Source organism: Molothrus aeneus, chromosome 8 (assembly GCF_037042795.1).
Source record: "Molothrus aeneus isolate 106 chromosome 8, BPBGC_Maene_1.0, whole genome shotgun sequence".
Taxonomy (NCBI): Eukaryota; Metazoa; Chordata; class Aves; order Passeriformes; family Icteridae; genus Molothrus; species Molothrus aeneus.
Genome location: NC_089653.1, coordinates 29,093,925 through 29,120,051, shown reverse-complemented (window position 1 = coordinate 29,120,051; position 26,127 = coordinate 29,093,925). Strand labels below are relative to the sequence as shown.

At 35.4% G+C, this 26,127-nt stretch overlaps 1 protein-coding gene and 1 long non-coding RNA gene across 2 annotated transcripts; one reads left to right on the top strand and one right to left on the bottom strand.

Annotated features, from left to right (window-relative positions):
* Positions 1-18,225, bottom strand: CCDC172 (coiled-coil domain containing 172). Its single transcript, XM_066555103.1, has 8 exons — positions 18,147-18,225; positions 17,883-17,968; positions 14,590-14,706; positions 13,053-13,218; positions 11,078-11,179; positions 10,282-10,384; positions 878-965; positions 1-33 (listed from the first exon to the last, which is right to left on the bottom strand). Exons 1-8 carry the CDS (start codon positions 18,223-18,225, stop codon positions 1-3), a joined length of 774 nt encoding a protein of 257 aa, XP_066411200.1.
* LOC136559742 (uncharacterized) lies at positions 11,701-24,409 on the top strand. Its single transcript, XR_010784043.1, has 3 exons — positions 11,701-11,800; positions 22,982-23,023; positions 24,294-24,409. It is a non-coding gene; the product is annotated as an uncharacterized lncRNA (long non-coding RNA).
* Positions 24,410-26,127: the final 1,718 nt, after the last annotated feature.

The following is a 26,127-nucleotide window of genomic DNA, read 5'->3' as shown; positions in this document are numbered from 1 at the left end:
TCATTTCTCTGAAGACTTCTTTTGTGATAAATTCTGAAAAAGAAAAAGAATGGAATTGTAGAAAATGAAATATTTTGAGTATAGTATTTTCTCACAGAGAAATTTTTAAACATTGAGATGTTTTATTTTCCTTTCTGAAAAAATTATGAAAAAAAAATAACAAAGAACAAGTAAGTTACATTACTTCAACAGAAACTTGAAACGGATTATAAGAGTGAGTAATGCAAATTTCTCAGGACTGTTGTTCTGCTTGATGGTAGTGGCAGCTGTGTCTTTGTACAGCTCAATCAGGGGCTCTAAAATGAACCTTTAAAACTTCTTTGTTTCTCAAAAGGAACTTCAAAATATTTTTTCTCTTTGTATTGTGACACAGACTGACAATCAAGAAATTTGAAGTTAGGATTGGAATTCAGAGAAAAATATGTTTTAGTAAGTTTTTGTAAGGAATTTGTGGGTGGACAAAATAAAATACTAGTTGAAAGGATGTTTTTATCATCTTATTTCTCCATACTCCCATCTTCCATTTAACTGGCAGCTGCATGTAAAGGTTAATTTAGCTCCTAAATGCATAATCTTTTGCAGCTTTCAATAAACTAACAATTTATATAAGACCCCCCCAGTACATATTTCTTGTGCTGAAAGCATATCTTTAAATTCTTCTTTGTGCTTTCCTTTTCTATAGAAATTATATTTGTGGACATTTGGAAATAAGCTGAAACAAATGAATATTGGAGCATGTCTACATCAAGAGAATACCTAGACATGTGCAAAGAATAAAAAAAAAACTGCTTATCCAAAACCACTGCCTATCATCCTAAAGGATACCTTTTAAACTAAAATTATCAAACACTTAAAATATATAATGAAAATGGCATACCATTTGCAGAATTTCAATTTCTGTTTGAAGAGTCTCACAGACACTTTCCCAGCTATCATCTTTGCATTTTTCCAACTCTTTCTTAAGTCTGTGTCCAAAAGCAAATAAATTTTCAGGTCAGAGAACTGTTACTGGGTAACTTTTTTTTCAGCTTTGGTCCCAGTTCTCAATTTGACTTGTGTGAGAAAAGCCTCATTGATCTATTTTCCTGGTCAGGATTTAAGTTTGCTAGTTAGACAAATTTCTGGACTGTGTTGTTTCCATAAACTGTGAAAGATAAATGGCCTCACCAGTTGTCATTTTCCTTATTTAAACACAGGAATTGGAATGGTGATACTTAGAAAGTACCATATGTTACTGTTCTTCTCTCTCCTGGGTATCTTCTCGTAGCCTCTGCTGTGGACAGAATGTTGGATTAGATGGGTGCTGTGCTGCCTGTGTGCCAGCATTGCTCCATACCCTCCACAAACTCCACAGCTTTTGTTCCTCTTCTCTCCCCCCTGCTCCCACTATTCCTCAGCACTTACTGTTTCCCAGTATTCTCAGCCAGGAGCTCTTCAACTTTTCTACAGTAAGGATTACTTTTAATATAGATATTTCTCCATTCAAAAGATAGTTTAGTCCTGCTAAAAGGAGATACCTCAGCTCTGCACATCACTGACTGTAGTGGTTTAAATTAATACTTGGTAGGCCCACAAAAATCTCTGACAGAGCTTTCAGTAGTCTGATAAATACAAGGTGATGAGATTATACTGGGTCTTTTCATGGCTGTCAGAAGAAAAGCATAATGACAAAGATAAAGTTGTGTACCCTTAATACAGTTTCAGGAAACAATCTGAATGTTCTGGAACATACAAGCAGACTGAAAATATTCTGCTTGTCATGAAATAGCTAAACCAATGCATTAAAGCAGGACCTTGTTTTTTTCTGAAGTTGAAACAGAAGGTAGCAACTATTTTTGCTTTTATATACTATAGTAGACAATAAATTATTTGACCTTACTATAGAGATGTACGTCTTCAACTGTCCTAGTGCAAAGAGAGTTGGTTTTCTACACAAAAATGGCTTTATTAAAAGGTGTATCTTTAAATACAGGAATAGCTTAGTCACTGTGCAGCTTTAGAATAACAGAGTAAGACTGGACTGGAAGTTAATTTTGCTGTTCCTGTGGAAAATGCAAATATCTTACCATCAATATGGAAAAAGCATGAGCTCTATGTCCTTGCATTATAAAGGAGTAAATGACTCTTCTTTCAGAAATATTTCTCATAACACTTACAAGAATCAAAAAGGGAACTTTGAGCTACGCTTTAAGAAGTGAAATTTTCAGTGCACTCTAGTACATTGTTAGCTTTCAATCCATTTCATTGAGAGAAGTTCACTTCAAGGTCTAGGATAAGCTTGTGATCTTGATTAAATCTGCTTAACTCCATTGCCTTGTCTCTGCCTTTTTTCTCTCTGTGTTCTCTGCTAGTGTGATATTAGAACCCTAATTTGCTTGGGACAAACAAAAGCCCTACTTAGTTTAATTTACTTTAGAAAAAGACAGAGTCTCTGGTCTCAGAGAAAATGCTCTCCCTCTGTGTGTCACACTGTAAAACTGATGCACAGCCTGTCTGTCACTTGTTAGCTAGGAATGATACCAGTCCATGCTAGGTCCACATTAGGGATAGGACGAGCGGAAGATCAGCAGTAGGAGGGGCTTATTTGTGTCTTGAGATTGTGAATTAATTTTTGTTGATGATGGGCTTTGAAACTAACATTTTGTGTATGGATTTTAAAATTTTATTTCAAATATTTTATAAGATTTTTAATGGTAGTGGCAGCACAATACCTTACATAGCATCAGGTAGTGGTGATACAAGACATTCATTCAAATGTGGTGTTTAATTCTTACATTAATCAATTGATTCTGCTTTCAGGTCATCCTTCTTTCTTATTTAGAAGCTAGATAATTACAGTATGTGCCAGGAATAATATACTCACAAAATAAGAGCTGTCTGTTAGGTTACAGTCTACAAAATTAATGCATTGGAGACGCCTGAGTTACTGAATAAATGATGAAGTTTTACCAGAAGGAATGTGAGACAATGGAACTATTAAAAAAAATGTTTAACCTGAAAGCAGATTCATTTTTTTTCATTTTACATTTAAGATAAGCAGGATATTTATATTCATCTTTCCATTATCAGATTGAATGTGCAAACCAATTATTCATTAAACTATACTGTCTTGATGGAAGGCAGGTTTTCTGTCACCTTTGAAAATGTAAAAAGATGTAACTTTTGGTAGAACAGGGATTAATTTGATGATTATACCCTTTTTATGACTATGAAAAAAGGCAGATCTCTTAGGAAAAATAATCTGAAAAATCACATTAGCATTTGGCTCCCCATGTCCTTTGGTTTTGTTTTATTTTTAGCATTTTGTTCTCCTTGCTGACAATAAAATATAGCTTTAAAATAAGTCATTGCACTGGACTAACAGTGTCTTGGCAAGTCACAGTATCACAGGCTGTAATGAACAGCTGGAGCTGAAATGCCACATTTGCAATAGCTAAACCTAGCCTTAAATCAAGTAGGTGGGAAAACAACATCAGCATTTTTTGGATGCTAGCTTGTCCTAGACCGAGCTCTGCTATCAATGGCCCATTTTCCATTAGTCTTGAATGCTAGAAGTGACAGAGATGAAGAAGGAGGAGATCACTGAAGATGATCGATTTTGCAGCTCTGAAATGAGCCCAGCTATTAAATGTCATTGGCATTTGTGGCTGATACACATTCTTCTTGAATTTCAGCTCTATATGCACGTGGCAAAGAGGAAAAATAATTTGAAATCAATACATGCTGGTATTATAAATTGAACTATGAAGAAAATAATGTTATTGTCAAACAGGTCTCTCTACAAATCATCCACAGATTCAAATTACTGGATCAAAACTTTAGTATCCAAAACTTGCATTCCAAGAATAATTTTCTGTAAAGAGGTCTTAAATGAGAAATAATTTCTGTAGAAGGTAGGGTTAATATGTGATTTTAGTGGTTTTTTTTCTAGTGGGGCTGAAAGACCCTATCTAATTGTTGTTGGAATTGCAGGAGGAGCAGACTATATCTTAGTTATGTTTAGCTGACACAAGTACAAATGTTTTCCATATTCTCCTTTTTGTCTTTGCCTTGTTTACACCCGCCATTTTATTTTTTAATCATAAATTGGAGGGAAAACATTGTGGTGTGTTATAAAACAGAATTGTTTGACACTGATATACAGGCCATAGAATCCATGGTACAAAATGAACTTCCTTAAGAAGCTATATATAACTTGAGAGTACGTATCTTGATTTTCTGGAATTTCATCATGAACATCAGGAGATACATTTATCAATATTTTAAGATTTTATTGGGACTGAAGAAAAGTATTGAAGATTTAAGTTTATTGTCTCAAGCTCAAGTAGAGGTAAGACATTGAGGTAATTCTGTCAGTTCATGACTGGGTTTAAATAATGTGTATGTTTCTACAGTGAGAGCAAGATTTTACTGGTATTTACAATTTGCTGACACTACTAAACAGAATATGCTATTTATACAGTTGGAGAAGTCAATAAATTTCAGACTATTATCAATTGATTGAGGAAGAAAAAAAATAAGTCCTAAATGGAATACAGCATCCCAAAATATAAAGTCAAGTACTTGAGTTACACAATTAAATATAAAAGTCTGTGCTTGATGGAGCAGAAGGATAATAAAATTAAGCAAGTCACCTAATAGTAATAATAAAGTCTAGCAGGAAGATGAAACATGAACACAAAGAAGGTACTAGACAACATAACAATGGAAATCAAATGCAAACAAAAAGAAATTTATGTATTTTAAGTAAAATAAGAAATTTTCAGCTTTTGCTGTCCTGGATAAAATGTTAAGTGTAAAATACATAGTTACCAATGATTAAAGCTTGCATTTTGTGAATGCTGTCAGGCAACTGTTGATAAGAGGAGTTAGAGGTCTTGAAAAAATACATAAACCATCACAAGACGTATTTTAGGAATATATAATAATAGGTGAATAAACATGGTAAGGTTAAGGCACACTAAATTAAATTGCACATCTAGGATGAGATTTGCTATTGTGCAGACAGCAAACCAAAGTTGTGTGGATTATTTTTCATTGGAACTGTAGGAATGAGCTACACAGGAAAGAAAAAATACATAAGCACATATGTGAGATGTGAAATGAAATGTGTTTCTAAGGGTCAATAAGATTCCTATTGAAAAGCAGGGAAGGTAACTAGGGGTCAATGGTTTTTCTAGTTCAATTATCTTGATTTTTCTATTGGACAAAGAAAATTAGATTTTAATCTGAGTATATTAATATGGCTACTTTATTGCTGAAGTTAGTGTCTCTGTTGTGTACTGCTTTCTTCATGTGTATAACAGACTTGGAGCTAAAAAGGATTTAGAATTGTCCTTGTTTCATTCTGCTTTATGGGCTCTCCATGCTCTGCTCATCTTCCAGGTTGAATGAATCTTTCTTGACAAGTAGGTGAGAGATTTGTACAAAGTATTCTTACACCCTCCTGGTATTTTTTTTGGAAATAACTCTTTCTTTTATCTTGTGCACAGCTATATTTTCTTTTGATGTTTATAGCTGTATTTTGCACACACAGTATGCTCAGACCTCTCTGCTTCAAGGTACCTTTTATTGAAGGCCTAATTGTGTACAAGTAGATAAACTTACACTCTAAACAGTCATATTCCTCCTCTTTTTAGTGACTCTTCTGCAAGGTGTAGAGTTTAATTGTTTAAGATAATGTTGTCTTGAAACACTTTCTATTCTAAAGTCTTTAATTAAAACATTAAGCAAGACCAACTGTGACTGTTGTTACCTTTGAGTCCGAGGATTTTAAATTGCAGACCTATGACTGTTGTTACTATTACTCATTTCTTTACTTAATTTTTTTAATATGTCTTCCCTGGGTTAACTAGTATTTTTCCATTTGGGATAGCATCAAATACTTTATAAATGTCTAGATGGATGGCATTGGACTTTTCTTTGTCTAATCTATCTATTGTCTTATCAAAGAAAAGCATCATTAGTCAGATTTGATCTGCTTTTTGTAAATCCATTCTACAATTCATAATGGAAAGCTATTTTAACATAATTCAAGCTATAATAGTTCCACTAGGCACTGCTATTAAAAAGAAAAGCTCAAAAAATCAATGAGGAGATTGCCATTGAAAAACTCATTTTGAACCACATATATTACTCCAGAGACTGATATTTTCTGATTATAAAATTTAACATCAAATTAAATTGCAAAAAAAATTTAACCCACCAGAAGAATGCATGGGGCTTAGGCAGACTGTTGTTTGCCTGAACAATTTGTTGAGCTCTAAAGAATATATTTCCTGTATGAAAGAAATTACTTTTTCCTTCCTAATTTTGATAATAGAGTTTCTTTTTCTGGATTATGAAGAATAAGAAGGAATACTATATATTTAGGATTTAGACATGTATACAAAGCTGTGAACTATTTACAAAGTAAGCAGATTTCATGCATTTCCTTTCTGCTGCTTCTTTTCTGAAGTAGAAGAGAAATTCAGGTTTCAAAGAAGAATTTTATCCTTATTCTACCTTTTAAATAGGTTGAAAGATATCTATTTTAGGTAGAAATGCTCTAGTTTTAGTCTAAATGAACTTCAATGAGAATTATTTCTAGGCTGTTTTACTTAAGGCAACACAAAAATTTAAAATTAAAATGTGAAAGAGGATAAATAATTAATACAGTAATTGCAATGAATATAACAATGAAATGCCATAGTTAGGAATTTACTGGTATCAGTTAGTTTCTGTTTGACTCCTGCATTGTTCCACTTAAGTGATGTTACTTGCTACCTGCCAGGGAAATGGGACTCCAGAGAGCTGATGCCAAAGTTCTTTCCTGCTGTTTTGTGTTTGAGGATGGCATTGGCAGAACAGATGATTAAAACAAGGCTTTTGATCTTAATTGCAGCTCTCTTTAGGGAAAAAAAAAACAAAACAAAACCCCAAAACCCCCACAAAAACACCAAAAAACAAAAAGTAAACCAACAAGGAAAATGAAAAAGCCCTATTTTCTTAAAAATTTCTCTGAATTATGTACTTGTATCATGAGACTTGCATTTTCCATGGTGCCTGCTAATTACATCTGTGCTCAACATTCCAATTCTGGTTGGATTTTTTCTGCATCCAGTGTGGGTCAGGACAAGCCTCTACAGCAGCTCCAATAGCTGCTGGAATTACTGGTGTGTGCTTCTCGTGACCCTTTGCAATTCTTTGATGGATTTCAGAGAAATTTTATGAAACTGCAGACGTGGTATGGGGCATTTTTCTCAGATCAAAGATGAATTGCTGTAATTTGAATTAGCTGGCTACGCTGTTCAGCTGAAATGCAATTTACTTTTAGATATATACTTAATTGCAATGAGGATTCTTGCCTTGCCAGCTACTTTTGATATTGATTTTTAAACTGGGACTAGGGATGTGATACAGTAACAGACTTGCAGGGTGATCTGGGAGCTACATATATCAGGTTATTGATGCTGACTGTCTCTCATGTTTGTTCTAAGGAAGCATCAAAAAAAGAGGTATTTTTACCACTTAGAGTGGTGTGGTTTCCAGCTCTGTAAAAAATAAAATCAGATTTTGTGCTATTTCATAGGGGGGAAAAAAAGTATTTCTGACCTACATTACATGTGTCAAAATATTATCTTTATGTGTAATAAAAATGATTTTCAGTGAAAAACTAGAACTCTATTCTTGCAATAAACTCTGTATGAGGATAAAAACCCTGATCTTGTTAGGCTAAAAAGAGCTGTGTCTCAGACACAGAAGGTTCAATCACATTGATTTTAATATGACCAAAATTGACTCCTGTTAAGATACACAAGTATATGAGTGTGTCTCAGGAAGGAGAGCCTTCAAGGATGAAAACTATGCAACCTCTCTAAGCAAGCTGTGCCTCCTCATCATGATAAAAATGCTTTTTTCTCAAACTCACTCTAAATCCTCTTGTTTCAACTTCTGCTTTTTGCCTTTTGTTCTCTTAGTGTGCAGCACAGTGCAGATTCTGGCTCCATCCTCTGGATGATACAGAGGTACCAGAAAGTGATCAGATACCCTCCAGGGGACTATTTATATGCTGCACAATTTACAGTGTCTAATACTTTAAATCCCCTTTCATTCTCTTAATTCAGTAGTCCAAACCAAGAAGTGATGAGTAGGCTTTGTTAAATAGAAAAAAACCCAAAAAACCGAAACAACTGCTAAGAATTGTATGAGTCTGATAAAGTTTGGGGTGGCTCTAAAGAGCCCAGCAGTGACACAGAGAGGCAGACAGATGAGGATTGTCTGCTTGGCTCCACTGAAAAGCAGAATCTATTAGTGCTGACATGGAAATACAGCAGCACAGCTCTATTGCTTCTGGCATCTGAGTTAACTTTTGCAGGGCTATCTCTCTCTATGAAGCATTGAGCTTTTCTGATCAAAAGCAAGTGCAAGATAAAAATATGATTTAGGCAAATCTGTCTTAAACTTTTTCCAGTATCTGAAATGAAAAAAATGTTCCAATTTTAAGAAAATGTGTTCAGTATATTACTAGACTTCAAGAAGGGCTTGCATTTTGTGATAGTGGTAATAGCATAGGAGCACTTTATTTTTTGCACTACATGCAATTATCAAATAATGTTAGCTTATCTTGACCATAAAAGGAGGCATTTCATGAAATAAGAAAATCTCATCATCCTTCTTGCCTTGGCTGTAAATGACACTTGCTGATTTTGCAGTTAATAGAATTTGATATGTTTTATCCAGTTTTTTAACCCAGAGAAAAGCAAAGTGTCATTCTGAAGAGCTGTAAGTTAATTTCACAGCCTAGAAGGACACACATGGATTTGATTGATCCTTAGGATCTCAGCAGCAGAGCTGGGGATTAAAAGTATGATAATGTTGGCTACTTCTGTACCTTCCACACAGGAAACCTACTCTAGAAAACTAATTGCTCAAATTTGGATATTCAGTGGCATCATGGCAGTAAACTATTCCAAGGGAAGTATGTTAGCTGCAAGGAAGCTGACAGCCTCGTGTATCACCAACCCCAATATATCATGATTGAATGAATAATGTAAAGGAGTGAAATATAATGTGCTGTCCTGGAGAATCGTTACTGTTATTATTATTTACACTGTGTCTTCTATGTATATGTTGAATGCAAATTTTTTGCTACTGTATGCAGGATTGTGAGCTAATTAATTTTTATGCTGAGGGGATTTTGGCCATGTCTCAACACCATGCAAGAGGTTGAAGAGAGTTAGTAATAGGGCTGATATATCATTTTCTTTCAAAAACCAATATTCAGCAAAAAACGGGTCATTACCAAATCATCTTTCAGAAAATTGCTCAGGGTTCTCTGCAAAGTTATAACTTTCCATTGAAAGTTTTCAGATAAAAAAATCCCCACTATATTTATTTATTTTTGTCAAAAGCTTAGGGATATATAGGAAAAAACCCTGTGATGGTAATATAAGTTGTGTTTGCCTTAAATTTTGTTAGAGAATCTTTTGGTCTAGCTTTATAAGGAGGAGTTCCTTTGAATTGTCTATTAATTATTTTTGAATATTCCGAGGCACTTCCACATGGACTACCATAAAATAGGAAAAAGGTGGTAAATTCTGTGATATGGGGCTTTCTGCATTCAGAGATTTAAAAAAAAACCAAAACTCTACATTATTTTCTGTGAAGTGAAAATCTCATGTTTCACTTAAGCAAACTGACAAGAAATGAACCACTCAGTTCCCAAGAAGAAAACTTCACTGTTAAGGGAGACTGTGCAAGGTCTTCTCTTCTGTCTTGGTTAAGTCTTCAAAAATTTTTAAACCAGCTTAATTAGTAGGCAAACTAGATAGCAGAGAACACAGAGCAAATAAATCTGCATTTAGTTGCTCCAATAGAGGCCCCAGTTACCCAAGGAGGGGGGGTTACTGTGGCCAGCCCTGTCCATTGCAATGGACTCTGCACAGCCAGGCAGCAGAAATAGGTTTAGCACTGGGTAGTGCCTTAGTGCTTTGTGCACCACCATCATTTCTGCAGGAGCTCAGGAACTGATCTTCCTCCCAAGCAGCAGCAGCAGTTTGTTCTTGCTCTTGGTTTGACTGACACCCCTGCAAACACTTGCAGTTTTGAGTTCATTGGGGTGTGGATGTGAGGGTGAAATGCTACAATTAACAACAGGACTTGGGGCTGACTAAGAAAAAATGAAGGGTTCTGCTGGCTTCAGAAGGATTGTTGCACGTGGAAGGTAAAATAGTTACCAGGACTACACTGCAGTTACACTCCTAAAATTAAATGAAGAACTAATTAATGTGAGGCTTTTACCTTAAACATTCAGGATCAGTCTGAGGTTTTTCAGTGACTTGGACTTTTTCTGCTTCTAAATCTTTTGTCATTCTTTCCGCTTCCCTGATTACTTTCTCAAGGTCTAAACATGAAATCAGAATTACCCTATAAATATATATTAATCATACATATTCAAAGACTTTCTACATATTCTAAATTTATATTTTCTAATATTTCTTCATGAAACTTTTTGAAGGGTAAAGGCATCTAAATAAAGAAAATTAATTATTTTTTTTATTATTAATCACATATTGCAATCTAGAAAATTTCCCTCCTTTTCCCAAACAATTTAGGACCATATTTACTGCTTTTCTTAGCTCTTACTGTGACATGTTACTTAGATATTGGTAAAAAAAAATAGATAAAGCACTCATTTACATTATTTTAATTTAGATTTCAAAATACTCCCTATTGCTGTGATCACCTTTGACACAGAAAATTTTAAACAATATTTATGTTGACTTCAGGTTCTTTGAAACATTAAATTCTACATTTAAGTATATGACTTACCAGCAAAAGCAAAACTTTCTTTATTTATAGCTCATGATTCAGCAGATCTCTGGACCTCAGTATCAATGACATTTAATTTAAATTGCATTGAAATCCATAATATTTTTTATAATCATGTTTAAAAATGATGTATTACATATTGCAAAACTAAATTAAAATATTGTTACTATGATTCCTTTTGCTTGAGAAAATTGACAGAAAACATTTTTCAAAAGCATTTGTCAAGCCAGAAATAATTATCACAAGAAATAATTATCAGGCACACCTTTGAGCTCACTTTGGAGAGTAAATAAATCCTGCTTTAATTCATTCTTCTGCAGCTGGAGTGCATTTAACTGAACATTTTTATGTTCCATTGACTCCATTTCTAAGAAAAAATACATTTTAAATTAAAATGCATTGCAGTTTTTGCATTCATGATACAATCTTAAATATTCTTAACTACTTCTACCAATCTTCAGCTAGTCAAAAGAACCTTAAATATAAAACCAAAATAAACTAAAATAATGCATATAAAACACAGTTCACAGGAAATTATGTCATATAATGCACTCATAGCTATGAAAGAAAATGATTTTTTTAATGTTATTGAGCTGTTCAACGTATTTTGTTGTCTGGGCATAAAAAGAATGTTTTGCTTTACAGTTAATTCAGCTATAAAGAAAGGAAGATGACTGATTGAATAGGTGGAGAACAGACATCTCTCAGCAGGACTGAAAAAAAAAACTTCTTAGTATTTTTGGTGTTATATATATTTGACCCTTACTATTAGACAGCATCTGGAATTAATTGTGATTGTTTTTCTACCAACTGGAGGTCCTCACGTAACTTCCTTGTTATGAGTTGCTTAAACTTTTCACTTCAGAATTGTCAGTGTGCCCAGGAGTGTAGCAAGCAAAAAGACAAGTTGTACCTCAAGAAAAGTGCAATTAAAGGATGGAACTGAGATGGCAACTGAACCTAGAGAAGAATTTTGGTCACCCTCCAGGTACTACTGATCATTTAACTGCCCAGCTCTGCCTGAATATGTAAAAAATTAAATGCTAAAAGTAGCACTTGACACCAAAAGCAGACTTTTCAGTTGTAGATTAGTATCTTAGCCACAGGAAATAAGACAGAAGGTGTTACCAAGTGCAAGCTCCAGTGGGCAGTCATTTTTCAGTGTCTTTATAGCAGGTATGGGGAATTGAAAGTGCTGTTGCTTGACAGATCATGAGGCTGGAATGGACTTTGAGGGGTCACCTACTGCATTCTTCTCCTGAAGGCAGGATCAGCTGTACCTCTTGTTTCTGAAAAATGCTGGTTTGACCTTTTTTTGATAACCTTTGGTAATGGACACTCCTAATTCCTTTGGTAATGGAATCTTCTAAGGCAGAGAGCTTCAGTTGTCCACTGTTCTTAGAAAGATTCCTAAGCTGTCAGACTCTCCCTCGTTGTGCTTTACACTTGTTACTTTTTATACAGTTCACTACAGGTATAGAGAATATATTTATTTCCTTTCTAGAATCCATCTTTCATCAGTCTTTTCCTTAATAGCTTAAATAGTCACAAGTCTTTCATTTTCTTCCTTCTCATGTGCTCCATTCTGATCACTCTTACTGGTCCTATGTGGATTCTCTCCAGCTGGTCCATACATTTTTTTTTAAGTTTAAGATCAAAATGAGATGCACAGCACTTCAGTTCAGAGCTTAACTGCCCCAAATAGAGTGAGGAATTATTTTCATGTGTTAGAGGTCAGAATTGTGTTTGTGTCTCAGTGTGGTGTTGGCATTCTGATGTCGTTGACTCATGTTCAGCCTGTGATCCATGACGACCCTGAATTCCTTGCGGAAGGAGTGCCCTGCGGTGTGACCCTGTGCTCTGAGAGATCCCATACTCTGTACCTTAACTGAAAATCAAGCTACACTGTGGCAGTGAAGAACCAGTCCTACAGGCAATTTGTGCATACAATTCTTTTGAAGCTAAGGGAATGCTCAACCTCAGGTGATTCTAATCCTAATTCAGTGGCTGTGTATGACCGTGAGCTCTGTGTGGGCTGAATTAGACACTGGGAGCTGCCCCTTTAGGTTGGCTCCTTCTCCTCACAGTGCTCACATCAGAAAGGCTGAAGAGGACAGGGAACAGAAGAGCCTTTAATTATGCTTGGTATGTCAGACCACACTCTTTCAGTTTAGTGCTAAACAGCTGTACTTTATCGATTTTTGTTAATCCAAGATAAACTAGTTTAATATAAGACTTACCATTTTTTAACAGAGCGGCCTCATTCTCTAAATAATTTATTTCAGTCTTGACTTTCTTTTTAATAAGAAGATCCCTATTACTTGTTAGCCCATATTCATTGTTAAACTCTGTTATTTCTCTGGTAAAATTATCTTCCTCTTCAGTAATTTTTCTCTTTGCATCTGCCTGAAAAAAAGCAAGGGAAGGCTGAATATTGAAGTGAAAAAAATTAGTCTTTATTAAGCTAAGCAGACTGAGACACACTTGCTTTTTATCCTTAAATTTGTAGTAGGAAAGTAAATAAAATTTTAAAATGCAAAAGTAAAGAAAATATTTACTTTTTCTTATGAGCTACAGCTCTATCATTATGCCAGTTGTTTTAAACTTATGTTTTCCCTACAAAAATGAAGTCTATTCTTGATAACAGCATTTAAAAAAATTACTACATTATGTTATAGACTTGAACCAGCAGACTTTCAGTTCAACTCTCATACTGAAATTAGAAAATTCTGTTTGAATTCACTAGCATAGCATGGCAGCTCTTTTTTCCAGCTTGTTATTAAACTAAATAAAAGTGTTGTTTAACCCTCTGCAGAATGCAGACGTACTTTAACTCCTTTTATAACTACCAAGAATGCTATTGTTGATAGAAAATCAGAGATCAATTTTCTGGGGAAAAATATTCAAAAGAGTAAGGTTATATTAAATTTCTTCTAAGAAGTCTTAATTGATGGCTAAATTAAATAAAATTAAATTACCCCTATGTACAGGAAAAAAGAAAAGCTAAATTATATATCAAACTTCACACATATACTGGGAATACTTTGGGTGATGCAGAACTATGACTAAAGTTAAAAAGATATCTGCCTAAAGATTTAGGTTTAATAATGGTGCTTTGTACTGAATGTTTAAAATTTAGCTCTGCTGATTTAAAGAGCAAATACATATGCAGAAAAGACTGTTCCTCTGTGGCATTTCTTCATATGTACAGATCCAAGAAGCCTCAACAAAGTAAGAGGAAGGCAATATTCAGGTTAGCATGTGAGAGAACTGGAAAACTTGTTGTAAGTAGCTACCTTTGAAGAGGTGGTGAGGTGTGTCTGGCATCAAAGAGATTGTGTGCTATGTCAGGATTGCTAAACTGTCCACATTTGCTAAAATGTGGTGTGGGCCTCCCTGGGGTTTTCCTTTGATCCTTTTCAATATTTTTTACTGTGGATGAGGCAATCCAATTTAGGCGAGGCTTCCGTAGCTTACTTTTACAAAGGAAATAATCTGTCAGAATTGGAGTTCGCTCATAAAACAGCAAACATTAAAAAATTAAGTCAAGAATATAAAATCAGCTTTGGAGATAAAATGCAGCATACACTACCTTAGATCATGGTTTAAATGAAGTGTGAGAATTTATCTAAGTTTACGTTGTTATATATACTAATATAAAAAAACAATAAAAATTTCCTGATTAAGACGTTAGCTTTTCCAGATTTTCAAATTTTAAAGCTGATTGCTCTTGTACAATAGAAAAGAGCTGTGTGAATATCACAGCTGGAAACATACCATGATTTTAAGAAGACTGGTTCTTTGATTAATAAGTTCAGCTTTTTGTTTTTCTAAGCTGTCTTCACGTTTCTTCAGAATTTCTACATTGAGCTGTTTTACAGACAGATGCTGAACCTTCCAAAAGGGAAAAAAAAAATTATAAAGTTATTGTTTAATTGTTTCATATGCCCTGAAATTGTACATAAGGATCTTGGTCCAGTTTAAAAAGAGCTGGCACAGCTGCTGGACTAACAGAAGCATAACAGCTTTTTTTCCCTCAATAACCTTTCAGTGTTCTGCTTAGATTTTGAGAAGCCTCCTTTCTTTGAAAGACTCATTTAGTAGTGCTCTGTCTATCTAAAATGGCATTTTAAAATCTGCTAGGTTTAGAAGAAATTTTTTTCAGGAAAAATATTGACCACATGGGATCCTTTAGCCAACATACTCCACCATCCTCCATCTCACAAACCAAATGAGACAATAATATCAGAATAATATCAGGGGGTTTTGGCTGAATGGCTGTACATGTCACCCACTCTGCAATGCTACCATGGAGTATGCAAAGGAGAGCAGGATATTTTTCTGAGCACAATTTTTAGAAGTTTTAGCTGAAGAAGGCTAATGGGAATTAGCTCACTGGTTATTGACAGTTTGATCGTAAAACCCCCAAGCCCTAAACCTCAATTTTGCACCTGGGTTTATTTAGAGTTTTATTACTTTTAACCATTAGTTTATCTGCTAGGCAAGTATGCTGTTCAACCACTGCATTTTCAAAATTTGCTGAAGACTTCTCATTTTTCTAGCACATCTACTGTATCATCATCTAACCAAAGTGCAGATATGTGGTGGGATAAACTATAACAATAACAAATAGGAAGCAGCTAGGCGTTGTAGAGTCTTAAAGGAGGAGAATCATTTATTTGATGGAGTGTCAAGTTCTCTTGACTCAGAGCAATGAATAGGGAAAGCAAAGTTAAGATTTGCCCACAAAGAATAAAGGCACAGGGTAAGTATCAGGAATTAAATTGAACAGTCAGGCTGATTCAGGAGTGTTTGTGTGTGTAGAAGCAGAAAAAGCCAAATAAGAGTGGTATTACAGTGGTAATGTAAAATGTAAATATTGTAAAATGTAAAAAAATGTAAATATTTAAAAGTTAAATAATGCACATGATTGTGGAGGGGGCACAGATGAAGTGCATCTGATCAAAATAGGAAGATAGTGGAATGAAATGCCCAAAACTGCAATGTGAGAGGTGGAAAGGAAAGGACTAGATTTTTTCCTTGTCCTTGATATGTCCAGAATGCTAAGGTCTGGTCATGCTTGGCTCAGAATTTATTTTATATATGAATTCAAACAGAGTAGGTGGTCTTACATCACTGTATTTCTAATACTGTACACGACTAGCTTTAGAGTAGTTTCTTCAAGTTACCAAAATTCATCTATGCATTTGCAATCAATTTTTTAAAGAAGTCATTGAGCTACAAAGAGAAAAATGCTGTAATTTGGGTTCTAATTACATGCTACCTGGTTTTAGAGAAGAGAGGGAAAAATTGCATTTCCTAGGACTCTTTGATTGACCACAGGCAGTGTCTGTGAAATAGATGTCAAAAAAACTTCTGAACTCAGTCTCAGTATCTTGGTCAGGCATCAGCTGCTGAGCATGCACGTGGTTGGATATGTGTGCTTGTAAAGAACTGCAGTTATTTGGTGTGGGATAAATTGAACAGCATTGGTTGAACAGCATTATTTAATATTATTTGAATTACATGAACTATTGCAGACATATGTAAAGCTAATTCCTGTAGTGAAAAATAAATTACTTTAAATAATAAACTATAACTAGTCAATAACTATATAATCTTTAAACCTAAATACAGTCTGATTCAAACGCATTTTTCTATTCCACTACTTTTCTGTATCATTTCCTATCTATAAATGAATCAATGTCAGACTAGGCAAGCAAGTAAAATGTATTTTTGTGGACATCAGTGAGAATATAATTAATACTGGTCAGTAAAGCACATAAAATTTAATTAGGAATAGTTCTTCAGCTCTTTCCATTAGTCATTTACAATAATGGCTCTACTCTCGGGACCTTCTGTACCTACCACATAAACCTTGATTATAAATCACAATGCATCAATAACAAATTAGTAATATAAACATAAAATTGTGATGTTTGTAAATAAACTTATGAGGTGGACTACTGAGGACTTCACCTAACAAGCAACATCCAGATATAATCTGTGTTGGATAAATAAGTTACTATTTTAAAGCACCTTTGGGCTCTGAGATTGTGGCATGCATAAATGTTAGTGTCTGAATAACTGCCTGCATGATTATAGTCTCAATTTGCAACCAGTAAATATTTGTAAATGAGTTCTATTCTATCCCTTCTCAGCAATGTTGATCTATATATATATATATATATATATACACACACACATATATATTATATCGTCTGTTACAGAAGGCAGAAGAGACTGTTTTAGGAAGGATGAAAGTCATCCCCCAAACATTTATTTTCACAACTAGATGAGGCAATCTCCCAAAGGTTCTTGAAGTTGTTTATTTAAATGATAGGATCCAACAGCTCTGACTTCAAAGGAGGCTCCACATCCTTTCCTGTTGTGAACACACATTCTGTCAGCACAGACACTTAAGAGCACAGGGGAGGGTATTTAGACTTAATTTTCAGACACAAGCAAATGGATTTTTAAATAATTTGCAACCACAGGTGTTCTTGGTGAAAAACTCTGCAAAACCGGTGGGTTAATCTGAAAATACATCTGCAGTTTGATTAAATGGAAAGAGTAATAAAATCACTAAATAGATTCAGAAACTTTCCTCTGTCTTTGGCCTCCCTAGAAAAACCTGTAGTGGTTGTAAGCCTTAACTGTAAGTTCACAGAAAGATCTTCAGTATATGATTCAAGATCCTCTGAAATAAATACAGGGAATGTTTCCATATATTTTCTGTGAAAGGCCATTAATAAATGGCATTGGGCAACCAAGGGGTGTGTTCTGCACACTGTAGGAAAGTGCTGTAACAAGCTGCAGGATGTTGAAACAGAGTATGGCCCCAAAAGTCAGCCTGCCCTGACACAGCCCCAAGGGTGAGGTCTGTGGGAGGAAGGATGCTGATGGACACATTTTTAATTCAGAAAGGCCCAGTACAGGTTTCCTCCATGCTGTGCCACTCAGCAGATGAAGCACACTCCTCGAAAGTGCTTATTCCTGAAAGAACAGGTCGTGTATTTGTAAACATAACGCATTTCATTATTATGTACACTATAAATATGCCTGCTCACCTTGGTTTCTAAGTTAATTTTTGCAGCACTCAGCTCTTCTTTTATTTGGTTAATTTTTTCATAACTTCTATTTATGTCCCATTTTGCTGCAAGACAACAAAAACCCGTAAGAGTATGTGCTCAGTTTGTAAATCCTCAATTGTTACATCCTTACAGAAACGTGCTGGTGGCGAGAACCAGCCACGCTGGCTCTGCCAAGCTTTCCCTGGCACGAGTCCACTCAGGACACCCCTTGGGAACGGGGATGGCGCCCATGGGACTGACCTTGTTGGATGAAGCTCCTCTTCTCCCTCGCCTGCTTCTCAGTGAACTGTATTTGCTGGAACAAAGCGTTCAGGTTCATTCCTGGCTTCTCCTGGGGCTCTGTGGGCCGAGCTCTTTGTGAGGGCTCCGGGAGGGTCCCCACAGCGCTGCCCTCAGGCCTCGGCCTGCCTGGGCTTGGGACAGAGGTCTGGGAACACGGCTGAGGGGACACAGGGACAGACAGGGAGGTGAGGGTTTGCCACACTTTTTACAGAAAGGGTGGCAAGAGCAAACCTCATGCAGAGGGGAATGTGGGTGACTGGGTGGAGGAGCCCACATGGAAAACAGGGAATGGGAACATGCAGGTGGGGGGGGCAGCATGGTAGGAGCTGGAGATGTTTGGTAAGGAATAAGACAGATGACACTGAATCATGTCAAACATGGGCACACCTGTCAAGCTGGTTCTGACTCAGGATCTGGGAGGTTTTAGTCAAACAATTCTGGCTTTTTTAATTCTCTAGGACCATGTGCTCCATACTGGTTTTCCATCATTCAGAAACTGGTTTTTTTCTCTGCCGCTTCCTTTTCCTATGCAGCGACCACCATCCTTTCTAAATGTTACATCTGCTCAGATTTACTTATCTTTTTAGGACTAATGTCTAACCTGAGAAATTAAGGAGATAAAAACTGCTGTCACACAGGAGAACATGGTCAAGTTGACTCTATGGAATTTACAGTGATCAGACTCACCTCAGCTGCATTTCACCATGAGCATAAAATGGGCAGTTCTTCTGTTCCAGTTAGTCCCAGTAAGCAAAGATCACAACACAGCCCATTTTATGCTCTTCTGGAGCATAATTGTGTAAAATTTACAATGCTCTGACTTCCTGCAAAGTTCTGGTTTTTATGTTACTGGATGGTACACCTGGAAATGTAAGCACCTGGTTGAAAATATAATTCACATTACAGGGTTTTCTTTTACATCTTGGGAAGGATTGACTACATTCCCTGTGGAGAATAACCATGCGAAGTTTGCCTATTTGCTTTGAGGCAGAAAAAGCCTGGAGGAATGAAACTTTATAGATTTACAGCCTTTTTAACACTGAAAAATATTAGGATTATTGACAGTCCTGTGTTATAGTTTTCCTCAGAGGAGATACTGTCTTAGCATAGACTGCAGCAGCAAAGTTCAGAAATTAGAAAATCTTTGGCCATCAAAAACCAAAACAATATACATGAGAGTACAAATGTATAATTAATGAAAAGCCTGTTCTAAGTTAGCAGAATGCAGCAGAATTCTGAAAAATCTTATAGTATTTACTGCTTAAAAGGCATCATGTTACAGCTGGTAGTGTGTTAGAAAATGATGTTTTTTAAAGGAAAGACATTGCTCTAAGAAAGAAAATGTGGGTTCTGATGAAATTTAAACCCCTGAAACTAGCACATTATGTTGCAGGAAATGCAATTATTTTTTTAAAATGGCACAAAGTGCAACTGAGGGGGAAGAGTTCACCAAAGTGAATTTAGAAAATGTTTCAGAAGTGACTCTTCCTACCCAAAGGCCAAAGGAAAAGCAGATGAGTCAAACGGGAACATTTGGTGACTGAGACAGTGATTTGTTAAGCAGGTCTGATGAGTGAAAAGTCATTTTACAAAATTCAAGAAAATGAACTGCTCTATCAGTGGATCAAGGAGAAAATAAAATGAAAAGCTTTCTTTGAAGTTTTTGAGACTTGACTGCTTTTGTGTTTGAAGCTGAGAAGGCTGCTGTAGGCTGGGATAGAGTTCAGTGTCACTTATTAAAGGAACTACTGTGTTTTGTGGAGGGTGCTTCAGCAACTCTAATTATGGCAAAGGAGCTGTTCTCCCCAGAAAGAGGAGTCTGACTCCAACTGCACTTCTCACTGTCTGAGAATGACCATTCAGCACGATTAACCGTTCTCTAAGAGTTCTCTTCAGAAAAAAATTCAGTGGGATAAGTATTTGACATTAAGATTCACAGCTTTTGACTCCTGCAGCTATTTGCCATGTGCTTGATTTTCATATGGTAAATTACTCACAATAATAACTCAGGATTATGTAAATTTAAGCACACATGTCAAACATATACCAGTAGTTTCAGAATCAGGATCAGGTCCAAGATCAAAGGTGTGCAGTTGCTGGCTCCCATGGAAAGGGCACGAACCTGAATGTTTCAGGATAAAAGTAAAACGTTCATTACCTTAACTGCAACTTCTGCAAAGCATAAGATCTTTGGTAGATCACTAGCTGCTAGAAAGGTGACTTTAATTTCATTCTGTCGGTCATATCAGTACATCCTAATCTTAATCTATATCTGTATCTTAATCACTGTGCTGTAATCAGGTAATGTCTTTTTAGTGTTCTTCAAAATTACTAATTGCCCTTCGTAATCAGGCTGCTGTACTAATAGTAAAGTTTCTTCTACAAGTTTCTTCTCTTGTTTGTGTAGGAAGAAGAAAAGAAAGATTTTGCTTGTAATTTCAAGTCACTATAAAATTATTACTGTAACTTATTTCTAAATCATATACACTCAGATTGTGTCATAAATTGTTTTTTTAAAAGCCAAAAAATAGAGGCAAAAGTAAAGAGGTGGCAGGGTAAAAGTCAGATGATGCAATAGGGTCTTCATCATAAGAAATGCATAATAAGAACTAGAAATTGTAGGATTATAGTTACAAATAAATTTTGTCTTTTGGCCTTAGGCACTGTTAGTATTATTTTTTCCATATACAAACTACACTGCTTACTTTTGAATGGTTTTATTTATAGTAAACCTTCTTACCAACCTACATCTCTGGTCTTCCTTTGCTCTTGGTGGTCTTTGTATTTGGCAACTACTTTTGTCTACCTCACATGAAGGAATAAAGTCAAATTGTTCTGTGGCACAAATTCACAGCTGTCATTTTGCATTTGTATAGTGCTGAAGTGCTATTTCCTTTACAGGAAATAGCCTATATATATGCATGTGTTTATATGGTAAAAACAAAAATGTATATGAGAGCTCTAGCCACTTGTATGCTGAAATGGAATGTAATACTGAGCAGCAATTCTATTGAGAGAAACCACAAACAGTGAGAAACCCAGTAATTATCATAAATCAGCATTAAAAAATCACAGACTTATTAAAAATTAATTTTATAATGCCACTTCTAAACTGCAAGGCTTTAAGTCTATTATTTAAAACTTTGTTGAAATTGTTAAACTACAGCAAGCAGTGTAACTTGGTGACATCAAATAAAGTGTTTTCAATGTAAATCAAGAACATTTTGTGGGCTGGTTCTACTGCTCTTGCTGGCTACTTAAATACCTCAACTACTTCTGAAAACCTACAGCAGGACAACAGAAAAGGGAAACAGTAACCTATAATTTATGGGCTATCTCCAATTTCCTGAGGAACTCAGGCTAAGAACAATCTAGTTTTTAGCTCTGGAAGAGTGAGAGCAAACTGCTGATCCACAGGCTGGAAGTTCTCCACTTCTAGTGAAGTGCTCAGCAAGGCAGTCATGAATGCACATGATGTTTACTCCTTTGAACAGGAGGGAAATAGACTACAAAATTCATGGAATAAAATAATGGAAAATTGAAAAATAAATCCCTGGAAAATTATATGGAAATGAATATCATGAGAAATGAAAATATTTCTCTTTGCCCCAAATCCCTATTTACTTTTTCAGGTGAAAAAACTGTTACTGAAAAGCTCTGTGTGTTTATTAATAAAATATTAAGCAGTAACTTTTACTCCCTACATGCCTGGCTGCAATGGAGAATTAGTGATACCCTTTTCCACTTTGGTAGGAATGTAAACAACTTCACAACAGATGTTCTTTATAAGGACAAAGCCTGCTATTTGCATTGTGATATCTCTGTTTGAGTCTTACATCCAAGATTTTGTTTAATTCCATCTGGAAAGGCTTCACTGGATCCCTTCAGCTTACTAAGGCAAAGATTATTCTTTTATGGGTTTAAATCTAAGTTTTCTATTTTCTTTGGTCAGAGAACACACCACCTGCTTTCTTTGCTGATTGGTAACCGTGCTGTTATACAGGGATCCACATTGTTCCTCTGCTGTGGCTTAGAGTCCTAAATACATTTCAGTTGTTTCTTTTACTGGGTCAGGGAGTCTATCCTAAAACTTTTATACTCTGCTATTTGGATAAGCAACAAATGAGGCTCACATTTTGAAACATATATCAGAGCTTTTATTTATCTTTGAATAAGGGTAGTAACTTGCCTAATGAAGAGAAACTTTTCAGATCTGGAGTCCATATCACAGTACAAAACACAGCCTTGAATTTGCATTTTCATAGTAAATTTTCTTAATTCTTTATATGGGAGAGTGTAGTTTGCTTTACTTCAATACTGGTTACCCATAAGTTGGCACTCAATGGAAGCTACAACAGAAACAGTGAATAAATACTTACATTGTAATTGTTTGTATCTTCCATTTATAAAAGAGGTTGTGGTTTTGGTTTTTTTTCATTTGATATTAACAGAAATGTAAATAAATTATCCATTGGGTTGTAACATCCTATAAGAAGATGGGTGGTAGCATTAAATCCTCTAAAAAATGGCTGTTAAAGAAACACTTTGAGGACTGGGACCTTCATGTAAGAAAGTAATCTTGGATTGAAATGCATTAAACAGCCTGTTGAAAAGACTTCTTTATAATTGCTTAATTATGGTATGTTTCCTATAAGCATATAATGCCAGTATGCCAACTTAGCTTTGTGTCGTATAAATTTTACCTTAATAATAGAAAAATATTGATAAACACCAAAGGAGAAAGTAATAGTTTTATAGTTAGTTAATCAAAGGAACTTTTTTTTCCATTTCAGTCAGTTCTCAGAAGTTCACATATAATCCTGCTAAATTATCAGGTGAGTAGCTGTCATTATTTCTTTTGATATATTTCAGATTTTTAAAAAAATTGTAAATTGTTCTAAAAGCTGTATTTCTACTTGATGCTGCACTTGTAGGAAAAAGAGTATGTGCAGATGACTGAAATGAAACGGCTTTATTGTCTTTATTCATAACAAGAGTGTTATTTAGTACAAAGTTAGATAACTTTTACCCTTCCACTGTATGCATTAAAGCCAAATCAATTTCTTGCACAATGAGAATAACTCTCATGTGAAACCAAGAGTTGTCCATTACACTTTTAGGCTTCTCTGCTAATAGTTTTTCATAAGATGAATTTTGTGGTTCCATCTGTGCTCTTTCTTAAACACATGACAACTTCCTTAGACATTCAGAAGCATTGGATGCATGCCCACGGGCTGAACTAGGCAGCAGCAGAAATTATTCCATATTCCATGCAAAGCCCAGACCAAGAAAGTTTGAGGAAGGGCTGTCTCAGTTTGACTAAAAGACAGACCCTGGATCTGGAAACTTGCTGCATGGAAACTGCATGGTCTCATAAAACCTCTTATCAAAATAGGGCCAGATGGTATTTTTTAGTGACAAACTGTTTTCTAAGAAAGTTTCAATTCCAATGATTTATCAAAAAAAAAAATTATTGTCCCAACTGCCTCAAAATATCCTGAGCAGTTTTCAGAATACCTCTTTCCTTGAGGGTATTGTGGAAAATGTATGTTCTACCTGCAGGTTTTACAAGCTGCTTTGTAAAATCCAGTCTAATAACTGTATCTCTATAAAACTGGGCCCTCTTCATTCTGCACAGCCCTTTGCAGGCAGAGGTACATATTTAATAAAGACTTAACAATGATAAATAACACTACATAAACTTTACTGCCTATTGATCCTGATGTTATGCTGTAATTTCATCTTTTTTAAAGGTGGCATAAAAAAAGAGAACCCAGAGTTAGGTATCTATCCCTTCCATATTCCTTCCCATTGATGCTTCTGGAAGATTAGCCACCTTTAATCCTGAAATTTTCAAAGGCTCCATGGCACACATCTGCACACATCTGCCAGGACTCAGAGCATAGGCAGGATAATAAATGCATTCCATTCAAGTAGAGTAGAAAGTCACAGCTGCAGTAAGCATGTATTATCAAATGTGCCACATTCATAAATTAATAATTTGCATTGTATTACAGTCACTTCTTTCCAGAAGCATTAAACATGTCTATTCACAGATTGTGTGAAAAGTATATAAATAATTCTGCTGGGTTTGTCTTTTTACAGCTTGCCTTTTGAGAAAGAAGATAACAGAAGGAAAGTGAATGGAATAAGTGGCAAAATTGTTACTCCTTTAAAAATAATTACTCTTTTCTCATTTTGAAAAATAAATCAGAATATTTAAGATATCTGCCCTAAGTCAGTTCTTTGAATACAAAATTAATATCCATAGTTGAGACAGCAGCGTTTATAAAAATTAATAACATTTCATATGTGCTTTCATATGTGTTTTCATGCATGTTTTGGCCTATTCCTCTTTCTTTGAAAATATCTATCATATCGAGACTACTGTTGATGATGTTTTTAACCCTGCTCTTCCACTGCTAAAATAAATAAACGTGTCCTAAATGCCAGTTTCAAAGCAGCTGTTGTTGGTTGTGAATGCTGTTAGATCTCCCAGTGCTACAAAAAAAAAAAAAAAGGAAAAAAAAGAAAAAGAAAAGGTGGTTAAGATACACAGAACAATGGAATTTTTCCCAAATGAGCTATCAGCTGAACAAAGCCTATTTACTGCAAAAATGGAGAGGGTTAAACAATGCCCACTTCAGGGCATTGGAAGAATCCTATAATGCTGATTTGCACTGAATGCATTTGTAGGGATTTTATGCGTATCTGTTCAATTCAGGGGTATCTCAATACAACTAAAGACTAATAATGTTATTCCCTGCATTTATGAAAAGAAAAAGAAATGGTCAAAGAAAATGCAGGTGTGATGGTTTGACCTCAACACCAAGCAAGGTCTTAGGGAGTAAATTTTGAATGAAAAAAAGAAAATTATCAAGAACCTAGGAGTAAATGGAAAGTGGGAAAAACTACAACATGATTTTATCAAGGAAGGATTGTATCAGACTAACTTAATATCTTTATTTGATAAGATAATTGTCCCAGAGAAGAGTAATGCAGTAGACCTAATCTACCTTGATCGAAATAAGGCATTATATTGTTTGGTGTAGGAAGTTACTGAGGGTGGAAAAGATGAGCTTTAATGCAGGTACTGAAGGTGGAAGAGGAACTGACTGAAGGGTTATATTAAAATGTGGTTCTGTTAAAAATAAAAATATCAAAATGAAAGGAGTTTACTAGTAGAATTCCTCTGGGATTGATCTTGGCACTGATTTAAGTAGTATTTTTGAACTTGGTGAAGGAAGGAGAATGGGTATGGCATTAAGAGATGACACAAAATTGGAATGACTAGTGTATCAGAAAAAAATAAATGACCTTATGGACTGACAAAATGGAAATCTAATAGTTCAGCAACTAGAGGGAGGTGCTTGGGAATTAATGTCATGTTCTTCTAGTATAACCTGGCGTCTTGATAATTGGTGTCAGTTGTGAGGGGAAGAGATTTAATGCATTAATCAGCTGTGGTGTGACCATGAGCCACGGTTGTGTCATGGCCATGCAGAAGTTTCAGGGAATATTGGATGAAGAATCTTCAGTGAGGGCTGTTAGCAAAGTGTTAATTTTGCTTTACAAGGCACTGGTAAGACAACTCTCAGAATATTGTTTACAGTTCTCATGACCCACATTGATGCACAGCAGGTGCAGAGTGGGCTGGTTTGGGGAAAGCAGTACCTGTTTTTGCAGCTGAGATGGAAATAGCTTATCTGGCAAAACAAAGCTTGTAAGGGCATATGGTTTTCTTTATAAGTATGTGTGGGGGTAGATGTGAGGCAAGACGACTTTTGTGTTAAAGGATAACACTATTTCAAGATCAGATACTTACAAACAATTATGAATAAATGAGAAATTTAAAAGAAGGTTCTTGGCAATCTGTGCAAAGCTCTGGGACTGCTTACAGACAAGGTCACGGAGGCAGGGACTTGAACTACTTCCAGAT

Excerpts from the sequence above, each read along its gene's own strand:
- CCDC172 (XM_066555103.1), bottom strand. The coding sequence starts at position 18,225 with ATGAACCTGAACGCTTTGTTCCAGCAAATACAGTTCACTGAGAAGCAG. Across the intron at positions 17,969-18,146 it reads GAGGAGCTTCATCCAACAAG|CAAAATGGGACATAAATAGA; the intron begins GTCAGTCCCATG and ends GTTGTCTTGCAG. Across the intron at positions 10,385-11,077 it reads TCTCCAAAGTGAGCTCAAAG|ACCTTGAGAAAGTAATCAGG; the intron begins GTGTGCCTGATA and ends TTTCATGTTTAG.